Here is a 14,233-nt window from a genome sequence, read left to right on the forward strand (position 1 = left end):
TGCAGTGTGCCTGTTCCCCAACCAGATGCCATCTGTCTCTCTCTCATAGGTACGGTGCTGTTGTGCCAGGCAAACCAGGAGGGATCTTCCATGTACAGTGCCCCCAGTTCACTTGTATATACTTCCGCAAGTAAGCCCACTGTTGTGGCTCTCTTCCTGTTTTGTGACATAAATCTGAGTCCAATCACCCTCCCTGCCATGTAAGTTCCCCTCCCCTCCCTCTCTGCTCCACGCTCCCTTTGGCTCTCCACAAGGTGAAGTTGGTTCCCATAAGCATGTCTCTGTGTTCCCTGTCGCCTTAGCATCTAATTCCGTCACTCATTACATCTGAATGCTCACTTCCCGGATGCCCCAGTCATCCTTTGTTAAGACCTGTCAGGATCAGGTCCAATGGATGGGACATGGGGCATTCATTTGGGGGGGAAGGCGCATGATGGTGGGGGGAGGGGGGGTCTAAAGCTCACTGCCTGCCTTCTATCCCAGCTTTGCAAATTAACATGAAAATAATGGATGTATGTAAAATATGCAGGCCATCCAAGCGACACCCTCCCCTAGCAACAGGTGCTTGGATGTCACTCCCCAGCACCATTTTCTCACTGGAAAACAGCGACTTGTTTGCAAGGCTGTTCTGCCCTTTGCTGTGTGATTCTATTGAGCAGGGGGAGGAGAGAGAAGAATGTGGTTCTCCCCCATGTAACTGGGTGGGGGAAATAGCAATAAAAGCTACTTTAATAGATATGAATGTGGGCATCAAGTGGGGAGAAGGCCCAAAAGTAAATATGGAAGGTAGGTCACAATGTTGGTGTGGAAGAACCAAGGATTTCTCTGCCTGGGATGGATGCTCCAGGGTGGAGAATGCCCCACCCCCACCCCAGTTCCTAGAACAGGTTGAAGAATTACAGTTCTCATGGATTCCATCATGGTTACCCGAGCTGGTTTGCTTCTCCTCAAAAAGACCCCTGGCCACAGCTGAGACTTTCTCATGTATTTCATGGGTGATGAAATCCCCTTAACTGCCAAACAGGTCCTCTTTGGGATCAGTGCTCAAAAGTGAGTGTGGGGACAGGGGAAGGTGGGCTGCTAGAAGCCAGTTAGAGAAGAGGGATGGTGGAAAGCAGAGGCAAGAGGCACACGATGATCATGTGAAGATGAGACAGGGAGGAGTCCTCCCAAGCATCTCAATTCCCGAAGGCTCACAAAAACCGAACTCTTTGCTGTGGGGCACAGGTTAGAAGCAGTCACCCGGAGCCAGAAACATGCCTGTGACAAACCTGAGAGTTTCTGAAGGCACCAGGTTGTAGGGGAAGCCTGTGTTCCTCCCAACCAGCCTCGTATCTTCAATAGCAGTGTGGGCACTCATTAAATTCAGGGTATCTTTCTGTGTCCCTGAGATACAAGAATCTAAACATACTGGCAAGAAGTGGTTATTTCTAAATGTATGGAAGTTGCCCCCTTTGGGCGGTGTAAATGTGTGTGCATGTTATGTCATAGAATTAGGACACTAGTACACATTTTCACATGTGAACCTCGTTTCATCCTTGAAGTCTGCACCAGGTAGGTATTATAACGTTTGTTTTACAGTGGAGGAGTGGAGGGCACCACGACGGAGTGATAACCCAGGATCACACAGACACAATGTGGTAGATCGGTTTTTGGAGCCTGGGAAATTATTCAGCGCTTGACTGCTTTTATGACTCCCTTTGACCCTAAATATCATCATCATTCCATTGTCCCTATCCCCCACCTCCTCTATAAACATTATTTTCAGAAGGAACGTTGGTGATTCAAAACTTACCATGGTTGGATTCCAGAGTGTTGGTTTGTTTTGTTTTCTGTAACATCGTTGTCCTATAGAACTAAGATGAAATGTTCCTTATCTGCACTGTCCAGTACGTGGACTCGTGGAACACAGGCATTGAATTTTTTATTTAATTAAATTTTAATTAATGTTAGTCTAATTAGCCACATGGGGCTAATGGCTACCATATTGGAAAGCATGGCTTTCAGTGATCATATGAAATACACATTTCCGTTTCAGTTCCCTGTTCAGAAGTGAACAAAACAAATGAATTCCAAGTTGGCTGGTTTGAATTGGTAGTTCTTCTAAGGCAGCTTTAGGGAAATTGTGTGTCATAAATGTCAAACATGGAAAGATGTCACAAATTCTTCATATTTAAAGTGGGGGAATTATACAGAGGAAACAATGTCATCTGAAGCAGGGGTCGGCAAACTGCAGCCTAGGGGCCAAATCCAACCCACAGCCCACAGCCTGTTTTTGTAAAGCTTGTGAACTATGAATGAGTCTTAGATTTTTCAACGGATTATAGAAACAAAACAAAAGCATAAGACAACGTGTGACAGAGACAGAGATGGTCCATGAAGCCTGACATATTGTCTTTCTAGCACTTTACAGAAAAGGTGTGTTGATCTCAGATATAAAGGGTCCGTTTAATTATTGAAAATACAAAATGGTAATATCACTTCACGGTTTATACATTTTTTTTCCTGACTTTAGAAGTAAAAATTTATAATAATGATAGAAACTATATAATGTGTGTCCAATACCCTTCACTTTTAAATTGCATAATCAATCATAGTACCTACACAATTTCATCCTATTATTTTCATTTATTATCATGTCATGTGCACTTTCTGAAAATATGTTAATGGCCTCATAATATTCTATCATTTCATGATATTATATTTTAATCTGCCCCCCCTTCAGGGTTGGGCACTTAGGTTGGTTAGGAATTTTTCAGAAATATTAAAGAAATGTCCTTGTACAGAGTAGTGCTAAGGAAACAACCACTAATAAATAGCTGCTCCTCCTACCCCATAACAAAGCAAAAACTAATTTCTTACAATAAGAATCTTTACTTGCCTATCCCTTAAGCAACAGTACCCAGACAGACAAGCTCGGTTAGTGTTTTGTAAGGACAGACAACTACATGAGCCTTCTGCTTCCCCACGTGGGTCACCAGAGGGACTGTAGATTATTTCCATCTTGAGGCCACAGTCCTGAATGCCAAGATAATCCATTCCTCCCTGAGACACATTGCTCAGGTCCTCTGCTTTAGTTGTCCAAGTGAGCAACACCTTTGAGGACTCGACTGTGTGCAAGTTGTCTGGCTTCTGTATAACATCTGGATTTTCTCTTCCAGATTAAGGTGAAGGCTCTAGAGCAAATTCACACCCTATGTTCTATAAACAAAATCCTGCTAGCATGTAAAGGGCCATTTTTGCTTGCCCTCTGTCTCTCTATCTATGTCATACACACACACACACACACACACACACACACACACACCAGGGGCATGCACATGGCCACATGAAGTTCATATCCTCTCTGGCTCTGACATACACATGGCCGAGAGCCACATCTCTTGTCTTTGGGGTCCGAATGGTGTGGCCTCTTTTTGTCTAAGAATCCATCCAGCCTTCTTCCCAAAAGCTGAAGGTCCCTTACTTCTCAGAAGTCTTATAGGAGACACCTGCTTTTTAACCTGAAAATGCATATATTTCTCATGGCTATCTAAGAATTGTACTCTTGAAGAAAGGTGTGTATAAATTACAGTTTGGTAAATTGGATCCTGTGTGTTCACTGATTTCCATGATTATTCCTGAGTTTGTGGTGTTTCTCCCCCCATGGATCTTTAACTGGCCTTGCATGTTTTAGACTTAAATTGCCCCTCTGCCTAGCCAAATAGCTAATCATCTGTAAATAACACCCTTAAATGCAGTAGGGGAGATGGTTTTTAAAGGAACCCTGCTGAATTCCTCTGTAATGAAAATAATTCCTACTTGAGGTTATCTGTTTTTTAAGATGCACTTTTGCATAATGGGTTTTCCACCTACTTAAGTGAATCATCCTAATATGACCCAGGCCGTGAAAGCATTTAGAGAGAGATTTCCACTCATGGCTCTGTGTCATTAGAACCTAATCCTACAGATTCTCCCCATTCTTCCTAACTGATCCCAGTTTTTCCTCCTCATCCTGACCTTTATCCTGGTGTGAAAACCCAATTCAAGTTGTATCATGAAACATCACACATTCTCTCACATGTTCTGATGAACCACTAGCATCCAGACTGTAAAGTGAGCCTACTTTCTGGCAGACAAATGAAGTCAAGGCAAAAACTCCTGAGAATTAGGGAAGATCACCTTGTACCAAGTGGAACACATTTAATATTAATATTTTTGTCTTAAAACATTAACTTTTCATCAAGTAAATTAAAGGAATTCAATGAGCTGATTTGTTAGTTCTGAACTAATTTTAATTAATTTAATTGCCTTGTGGTTGCTTTGCATAGCCCACAACCAACCCCTCAACGGCGAGGTTTGTTGAAAGCGGGGGCAGGGCTGGTGGGCTTGCTCACTGCCCACGCAGCCCTGGGGCCAGTGGTCTGGAGGCTCCTGCCTCAGGGAGAGTCACCAGCTTTATGGTCAGGGCTGTTTGCATACAGCACCTGCATATTATCCGAAATGACTCTGGGCAAAAATAGGAAAGGAGAGAAACTGTCACCTCTCTTCCAAATTAGAACATTACCTCCCCTTTTTATTATTTGAAATATCAAGAGGTAGATCCAAGGTTTCATAAATGGCAAAGTCACTTTCTCATTTGGATTAGCAAAGCCAGCTGTCACGGGCCCTTATTTCTATAAGAAGTAGTAGGTCAATGTTACCCACTTTGTTTTTTTTCTTTTCTTTACAATTTCATGAATAGATTTTAAATGACAAATGTGATGTGTGCTCACTGTAATTGGAGAAGCATGCTAATAAACACACACACTCACATGTGTGTGGAATGATGTGGTAATAATATCCCCATTTTATCCCAAAACATACAACGAGAAAGCAACCCCCTTATCTCCACGTTTTCTCCATTAATAGGATGCAAAGAAGGACAAACACACATGGAATGGAGGTGTTAGTTGTTTGCTTTTCTACAGAGGGGACTGTACACATACATATTATGGGCACATTACACATATTAATCATATTTTGTGACTACCTCCCATTCAGCTGTCTGGCTGTTTTCATGCTGTCCCATGTGTGAATGCTCATTGAGCTGTCCTCTGGCCACAGTCATTCCACATACCACTTCTGCCTGCCGCAAATATCCTCACATGTGCCCTGACATACAAGTGATTCTGATCCCACATCCAGCTTCCCAAACCTGGGATTGGTGGTTCCATCCCAACATTCTTTTTTTTTTTTTTAATTAATTAATTTATTCTTTAATTTACATCCAAGTTAGTTAGCATACAGTGCAACAATGATTTCAGGAATAGATTCCTTAATGCCCCTTACCCATGTAGCCCATCCCCCCTCCCACCACCCCTCCAGTAACCCTCTGTTTGTTCTCCATATTTAAGAGTCTCTTATGTTTTGTCCCCCTCCCTATTTTTTTTTATTTTTGCTTCACTTCCCTTATGTTCATCTGTTTTGTCTCTTAAAGTCCTCATAGGAGTGAAGTCATATGGTATTTGTCTTTCTCTAATTTCACTTAGCATAATACCCTCTATTTCCATCCACGTAGTTGCAAATGGCAAGATTTCATTCTTTTTGATTGCCAAGTAATACTCCATTGTGTGTATATATATATATATATATATATATATATATATATATATATACCACGTCTTCTTTTTAAAAATTTTTTTTAATATTTATTTATTTTTGAGAGAGAGAGGAGGGGTAGGGGCAGAAAAAGGAGGAGACACAGAATCTGAAGGAGGCTCCGGGCTCTGAGCTGTCAGCACAGAGCCTGATGTGGGGCTTGAACTCACCACGAGATCATGACCTCAGCCAAAGTCAGGCACTCAACCGACTGAGCCACCCAGGTGCCCCATATACCACATCTTCTTTATCCATTCATCATCGATGGACATTTGGGCTCTTTCCATACTTTGGCTATTGTTGATAGTGCTGCTATAAACATTGGGGTGCGTGTGTCCTTTCAAAACAGCACACCTGAATCCCTTGGATAAATACCTAGTAGTGTCATTGCTGGGTTGTAGGGTAGTTCTATTTTTGGCTTTTTGAGGAACCTCCATACTGTTTCCCAGAGTGGCTGTACCAGCTTGCATTCCCACCAACAACGCAAAAGAGATCCTCTTTCTCCACATCCTCGCCAACATCTGTTGTTGCCTGCGTTGTTAATGTGAGCCATTCTGACAGGTGTAAGGTGGTATCTTATTGTGGTTTTGATTTGTATTTCCCTGATGATGAGTGACGTTGAGCATTTTTTTCATGTGTCAGTTGGCCATCTGGATGTCTTCTTTGGAGAAGTGTCTATTCATGTCTTTTGCCCATTTCTTCACTGGATTATTTGTTTTTTGGGTGTTGAGTTTGATAAGTTCATTATAGATATCGGATACTAACCCTTTATCTGATACATCATTTGAAAATATCTTCTCTCATTCTGTCGGTTGCCTTTTAGTTTTGCTGATTGTTTCCTTCTCTGTGCAGAAGCTTTTTATTTTGATGAGGTCCCAGTAGTTCATTTTTGCTTTTGTTTCCCTTGTCTCAGGAGACATGTTAAGAAGTTGCTGCGGCCAAGATCAAAGAGAATTTTGCCTGCTTTCTCCTCGAGGATTTTGATGCCGTTTTGTCTTACATTTAGGTCTTTCATCCAGTTTGAGTTTATTTTTGTGTATGGTGTAAGAAAGTGGTCCAGGTTCATTCTTCTGCATGTTGCTGTCCAGTTTCCCCAGCACCACTTGCTGAAGAGACTGTCTTTATTTGATTGGGTATTCTTTCCTGCTTTTTCAAAGATTGGTTGGCCATATGTTTGTGGGTCCATTTCTGGGTTCTCTATTCTGTTCCATTGATCTGAGTGTCTGTTCTTCTGCCAGTACCGTATTGTCTTGCTGATTACAGCTTTGTAATACAGCTTGAAGTCTGGGATTGTGATGCCTCCTGCTTTGGTTTTCTTTTTCAGGATTGCTTTGGCTATTCAGGGTCTTTTCTAGTTCCATACAAATTTTAGGATTGTTTGTTGTAGTTCTGTGAAGAATGCTGGTGTTATTTTGATAGGGATTGCATTGAATATGTAGATTGCTTTGGGTAGTATTGACATTTTAACAATATTTGTTCTTCCTATCCAGGAGCATGAAATATTTTTCCTTTTTGTGTGTGTGTCTCCTTCAATTTCTTTCATAAGCTTTCTATAGTTTTCAGTGTATAGATTTTTCACCTCTTTGGTTAGATTTATTCCTAGGTATTTCATGGTTTTTTGTGCAATTGTAAATGGGATCAATTCCTTAATTTCTTTTTCTGTTGCTTCATTGTTGGTGTATAGGAATGCAATCGATTTCTGTGCATTGATTTTATATCCTGCCACATTGCTGAATTCATGGATCAGTTCCAAGAGTTTTTTGATGGAATCTGTTGGGTTTTCCATATAGAGTATTATGTCATCTGCAAAGAGTGAAAGTTTGACCTCCTCCTGGTCGATTTGGATGCCTTTTATTTCTTTGTGTTGTCTGATTGAAGAGGCTAAGACTTCCAATAATATATTGAATAACAGTGGCAAGAGTGGACATCCCTGTCTTGTTCTTGACCTTAGGGGGAAAGCTCTCGGTTTTTCCCCATTGACGATGACATTAGCATTGGGTCTCTCGTATATAGCTTTTATTATCTCAAGGTATGATTCTTCTGTCTCTACATTCTTAAGAGTTTTTATCAAGAAAGGGTGCTATATTTTGTCAAATGCTTTCTCTGCATCTATTGAGAGGATCATGTGGTTCTTCTCCTTTCTTTTATTGATGTGATGAATCACATTGTTTTGCAGATATTGAACCAGCCCTGCATCCCAGGTATAAACCCCACTTGGTCGTGGTGAATAATATTTTTAATGTATTGTTGGATCTGGTTGGCCAATATCTTGTTCATTTTTGCATCCATGTTTATCAGGGAAATTAGTCTATAGCTCTCCATTTTAGTGGGGTCTGGTTTTGGAATCAAGGTAATGCTGGCTTCATAGAAAGAGTTTGGAAGTTTTCCTTCCATTTCTATTTTTTGGGACAGCTTCAAGAGAATAGGTGTTAACTCTTCCTTAAATGTTTGGTAGAATTCTCCTGGAAAGCCATCTGACCCTGGACTCTTGTTTTTGGGGAGATTTTTGATTACTAATTCGATTTCTTTACTGGTTATGGGTCTGTTCAAATTTTCTGTTTCTTCCTGTTTCAGTTTTTGTAGCGTATATGTTTCTAGGAATTTGTCCATTTCTTCCTGATTGCCCATCCCATTGGTGTATAATTGCTCATAATATTCTCTTATTGTTTTTATTTCTGGTGTGTTGGTTGTGATCTCTCCTTTTTCATTCTTGATTTTACTTCTTTGGGTCCTTTCCTTTTTTCCCCCTTTATCCAACTGGCTAGTGGTTTATCCATTTTGATACTTTAAAAGAACCAGCTTCTCGTTTCATTGATCTGTTCTACTGTGGTTTTTTTGGCTTCAGTTGCATTGATTTCTGCTCTAATCTTTATTATTCCCTGTCTTCTGCTGGTTTTGGGTTTTATTTGCTGTTCTTTTTCCACTTCTTTAAGGTGTAGGGTTAGGTTGTGTATCTGAGACCTTTCTCCCTTCTTAAGGAAGGCCTAGATTGCTATTTACTTCCCTCCCTTATGACCACCTTTGCTGCATCCCAGAGGTTTTGGGCTGTGGTGTTATCATTTTCATTGACTTCCATGTACTTTTTAATTTCCTCTGTAACTTCTTGTTAGCCCATTCATTCTTTAGTAGAATGCTCTTCGGTCTCCAAGTATTTGTTACCTTTCCAAATTTTTTCTTGGGGTTGATTTTGAGTTTCATAGTGTTGTGGTCTGAAAATATGCACGGTATGATCTTGATCTTTTTGTACCTGTGGAGGGCTGATTTGTGTCCTAGTATGTGATCTATTCTGGAGAATGTTCCATGTGCACTGGAGAAGAATGTATATTCTGCTGCTTTAGGATAAAATATTCTGAATATATCTGTTAAGTCCCTCTGGTCCATGGTGTCATTCAAAGCCATCATTTCCTGATTAGATGATCTGTGGGGTGTTGAAGTCCCCTACTGTTATGGTATTATTATCAATGAGTTTCTTTATATTTGTGATTAATTGATTTATATATTTGGGTGTTTTCACATTTGGAGCATAAATGGTTACAATTGTTAGGTCTTCTTGGTGGATAGACCCCTTAATTATGATATAAGGCCCTTCTTCATCTCTTGTTATAGTCTTTATTTTAAAGTCTCAATTGTCTGATATAAGTATGGCTATGCCAGCTTTTTTTTGTCAACCATTAGCATGGTAGGTGGTTCTCCATCCCCTTACTGTCAATCTGAAGGTGTCTTTAGGTCTCAAGTGGGTCTCTTGTAAACAGCATATAGATGGATCTTGTTTTCTTATCCATTCTGTTACCATATGTCTTTTGACTGGAGGATTTAGTCCATTGACTTTTAGAGTGAGTACTGAAAGATAGGAGTTTATTTTCATTATGTTTCTTGTAGAGTTGGAGTTTCTGTTGGTGTTCCCTGGTTCTTGCTATTCTGTTGCTTTTGGTATTTACGTATTTATATGTTTATGTATGTATGTATGTATTTCTGTAATCTTGTCTCCCCTCTCAGAGAGTGCCCCTAAAATTTCTTGCAGGACTGGTTTAGTGGTCACGAACTCCTTTAATTTTTGTTTGTCTGGGAAACTTTTAATCTCTCCTTCTATTTTGTTTTTTTTTTAATTTTTAAAAAATGTTTGTTTATTTTTGAGAGCGAGACAGAGTGTGAGTGGGAGAGGAGCAGAGAGAGAGGGAGACACAGAATCTGAAGCAGGCTCCAGGCTCTGAGCTGTCAGCACAGAGCCCGATGCAGGGCCAGAACTCATGAACCACGAGATCATGACCTGAGCTGAATTTGGATGTTTATCGACTGAGCCACACAGGTGCCCCTCTCTCCTTCTATTTTGAATGACAGCCTTGCTGTATAAAGAATTATTGGCTTCATATTTTTCAATTCAGTTCATTGAATATATCCTGCCACTCCTTTCTGACCTGCCAAGCTTCTGTGGATAGGTCTGCTGCAAACCTGATATGTCTTCCCTTGTAGGTTAAGGACTTTTTTTCCCTTGCTGCTTTCATGATTCTTTCCTTGCCTGAGTATGTTGTGAATTTGACAATGCTATGCCTTACTGATGGTTGTTTTTTGTTGAATCTTACAGGAGTCCTCTGTGCTTCCTGGACTGTGATGTCTGTGTCTTTCCCCAGGTTAGGAAAGTTTTCCAGTATGATTTTCTCACATAAGCCTTGTACCCATTTTTGTGTCTTCATCTTCTGGGACCCCCTGTGATTCTGATGTTGTTCCTTTTTAATTAGTCACTGATTTCTCTAATTCTTAAATCATGCTCTTTTGCCTTAGTTTCTCTCTTTTTTTCTGCTTCATTATTCTCCATAAGGAGAGGCTGTTCTGCCTCATCCATCCTTGCCACTGTGGCATCCATTTGAGATTGCAGCTCAGTTATAGAATTTTTTATTTCATCCTGACTAGTTTTTACTTCTTTTATCTCTGCAGAGAAAGATTCTAATCTCTTTTCGACACTAGCTAGTATTCTTATTATCGTGATTCTAAATTCTGGTTTAGACATCTTGCTTGTATCCGTGTTGATTAAGTCCCTGGCTGTCATTTCTTTTTGCTCTTTCTTTTGGTGTGAATTCCCTCATTTCATCATTCTGAAGGAAGAAAAGGAATTGATAAGGTAAAAAAAAAAGTTAAAATTAAAAAATTAAAAACAACACACACACAAATCAAATAAATGATGATAGATTCTAGGTGTGTTTTGGTCTGGTTATTGAAAGGAGCTTGATAGATTAAAGGGGGGGAGGAAAACGTTGGAAAATTTGAAAAAATGAATACAATGAAATAGAATAAAGTGAAATGATGGAAGTAAAATAGAATTTGAAAAATTTACAACAAAGTAAAAAAATATAGTAGAAAACAAAGAAAAATATTTTTAATAAGAATTGAAAATAAAAATAAATTTTTTCTCTCTCTGTATTCAAGAAAACGAAATGAAAAAAAAAGGAAATCGAATAGATGGACCAGCAAACAGACTGAAATACGATTGAAATTACTTCGGTTTCCCCTAGAAGTCAAACTATGAAGCACTTTATAGTCAGTACACTAAAGCAGGCAGAGAGACCTGTGTTCCTGAAGAACGAGGTTGGCCTGGTTGGGCGGGGCTTAGTGCAACGGCTCCGTTCTCCACTAGATGGCGCTGCCCAACTTACCGGGGTGGAGTATTGTGCCGCTTGTAGGTGTGTATGCGCATGCGCAGGAATAGTGAGCATGGCGTCGCACAACTACCCAGTGTAGCAGTGTAGGTGCTCTCCTGACCAGCAATCACGCTCCCGTCCTTTGTCTCGGGCTTCCTCCGCTCCCGCTTTTACACTGTCCGTGAGCAAGCCGTCAGGTTGCTGGGCGGCACCTCCCTCCTGAGTTTTATTTCCGTCGCGGCTGTGTTTCCCGACGCCTCACTTCTGAGGGACCGCCTCTCGGACCCGCTCAGATCCTCTGCGGGAGGGTCTCTCCGAGCAATGGCCGGGTGCCGGGCTCACCCGGGAACGTTGGCGGGACTCTGCTGAGACTGCGGCTGGGCGCCAGCCCGCCCCAAGGAAGGTTCACGCGATCTCGTGTAGCGGCAGCGTTGGAGGGATCATGCAAAATCACAACACGCATCCGGCCCCAGGTTTCACCCTTCCCACCAGAGCACCGCCAGGTATGGAGGCGAGGAGTTTCAGACTCTGCGCTCCCCGTTTACAGAGTCTTAACGGAATTTAAACCCTCTCCTTTCTCCTCCCTCCGTTTTTAGTTCAGTCCCTGCGGCTGTTTCCACTTTTCCTGTCTCTCCAGCTGCTTTTTTTTTTTTTTTTTTTTTGCGCGGCGGGGAGGTGCTTTTCCCAAATTCTTCCCTGTCTCTGGCCTCTCTGTGCAAACAAAATAGCTCCCTGCCCTCTGCCGGCTTCTCTCTCCCCCAGCTCACCTCTCCGTGCCATGTACCTGCTGAGTTCTGTGGTTCAGGTTGTGCAGATTGTTGTGTTAATCCTCAAATCAGTGTTCTAGGCGTGCAGGATGGTTTAGTGTTGATCTTGCTGTATTTCATGGATGCAAGAAGCAAAAAAAAAAAACCAAAAAACTTCCATTCTGTTCCACCATCTTGGCTCCACCTGTGCTCTTTTTAATGTTGAAAACTGGTTGGGTGAAAAATCACCTCTCAGTTTATTCTTGTTTCCATTTGCCTTTCTCCTCATGAGGAGCATCAGATTCACCACATTAATCATCCCGTGGACATTACCTCTTGTGGATTTCCAGTATGTATCTGCCCCTTTCTCTTCTGGGTTCTTCTGATTTTATCTGTAATTCCCATTGAGAGAGAATTATTCATCAGGGAGAATAACCTAGGAATCGCCCAGGTATTGCAAACATATTTCCGTTTTGGGGAATTGGATCTTGCTTAGGTTCCACTATACATTATTAAATACATGGGCAACTATGTCGGTATCATCTTCTACCGGCTTTAGATCCCACTTTAGGTCACAAAATCCGGGTCCGGTGTGGGTATTGTTCAGCACTCTTACTACTTTTCTCAGGCTGCCATAACCAAATACTGTAGACTGGGGGAGCTTAGACAACAGAAATTTATTTTGTCGTAGTTTTTGAGGCTGAAAATGTGAGATCAGGGTCCTAGCAAGGGTCATTCCTGATGACCCTTCTCTTTCTGGCTCATGAATGTTCACCTTTTTGCTATGTCCTTACACGGCAGAGAGAGCAAGCCCTCAGGTGTCGCTTATTATAAGGACACTGATCCCTTCATGAGGGCCCCACCTCATGATTTTATCTCAACCTAATTACCAACCAAAGGTCTCCTCCCTAAATAGCATCACTTTGGGAATTAGACCTTCAACATACAACTTTTTGGGGGGAGGTGGAGGGGTGGATACTATTTGGTCCATAGCAAGTACCAGAGATACAGTTTTATTTGTCAACAGTCAGAGAAACATTTTCCAGCCTCAATCTGCCGGTGGTTCCATATGCTTATCAATGCAAACAAGTGCATTTTCGCACAGTGACATGGAAACCGCAGATGAACTTTAGATCCATATGAGGAACAAATCCTAAAGGAAAAGGAAGATGACTGGATGACTGTTAACTCCCCCTGAAATTTTTACACCTGACCATAGTGGGGAGGTGGGGGAGGCAGAATCTGATACCACAGTCTCAGGATGCTAAATGTTATCAAAATGCAAAATCACTTCCTCATTTATTCACTTTTATGAAACTCAAGGGCAAGCGGTGGTAGCATGGTTTTAATTGATGTATTGATTGCAGATTTTATGGAAGTAATTGTGTGGAATTCATAAAGCAATGATTTAAGTGGCAGAAACATACATAAATCAGGCCTGCTCTCTTCTACTTTTAAGTAATTGATAGAACTTCCATTGGTTTCTGTAATTAAAGTAACAGCCTAAATTAATTTATGGCTTCCTCTTTCTTCTGCCCAACACAGAAAATGTCATTAGACTGAGCACAGTTGATGGAAAGTACACGTACAGGTCACTGTGATACTGACATACTGGTTTAAAAACCCACGTGTTCTTTCTCTGTCTCTAGTATCTCAGCTTTGTGGGGCTCTGGAAAGGTCTTTCCTAATATTTTCTAGAGGAATCACTTAAAAGGAAGAATAATCTGAGCCGGGATGAGGGTGACACAAGAGAGGGACTCACTTCAGCCAAAAAAACTCAGTAGCCAAGATAAATAATATTCTAATGCAATATTTTTAAAAGTTGAAGTTAATGGAAAAAATCAACGATGAGCAAAATATCAAAATTTTCCATGAAGGCAAGATGAGTATTATTGATTTTTTTTTTAACCTTAGGGTCCCATATGCTCAGGATAGCACATCTTTTTTTAAAGTTTGAGAGTCTTTTCATCATGGATTTTTTTAATAAAAATTTAATTTTTAAAAAAATTACAGTGAAATATGATTTATCCTGATTACTGGAGCCACCTCCCCTTATATTTTGCACCAAGATGAGCACCTAACTGACTCTAACCTTGTTCCAGCCCTGAACTAATAATAAAAAAACAATAGTAACAATACTAATATTGAGTAAGAGTTACTTTGCAGTTACTATATGTCAGGCATTCAGCTAAGCTCTTCACATGAACCTTCTCCTTTAATCCTCACAAGAAAACT

General features: G+C 40.9%; 1 protein-coding gene across 41 annotated transcripts in view; it reads left to right on the forward strand.

Moving 5' to 3' along the window:
* RBFOX1 (RNA binding fox-1 homolog 1) overlaps positions 1 to 14,233 on the forward strand; it is a 2,061,409-nt gene that overhangs the window by 1,976,030 nt on the left and 71,146 nt on the right. For 30 of the 41 annotated variants that reach the window (XM_019468817.2, XM_019468816.2, XM_019468818.2 and 27 more), the window contains one exon: positions 50 to 130. The exons of the other annotated variants lie outside the window; for them this stretch is intronic. In XM_019468817.2, the coding sequence (XP_019324362.1) occupies positions 50 to 130 (81 nt within the window). The remainder of the gene's footprint in view (positions 1 to 49; positions 131 to 14,233) is intronic. 41 annotated transcript variants of the gene reach the window in all.

Source organism: Panthera pardus, unplaced genomic scaffold (assembly GCF_024362965.1).
Source record: "Panthera pardus isolate Hobbes unplaced genomic scaffold, ASM2436296v1 HiC_scaffold_5, whole genome shotgun sequence".
NCBI lineage: Eukaryota > Metazoa > Chordata > Mammalia > Carnivora > Felidae > Panthera > Panthera pardus.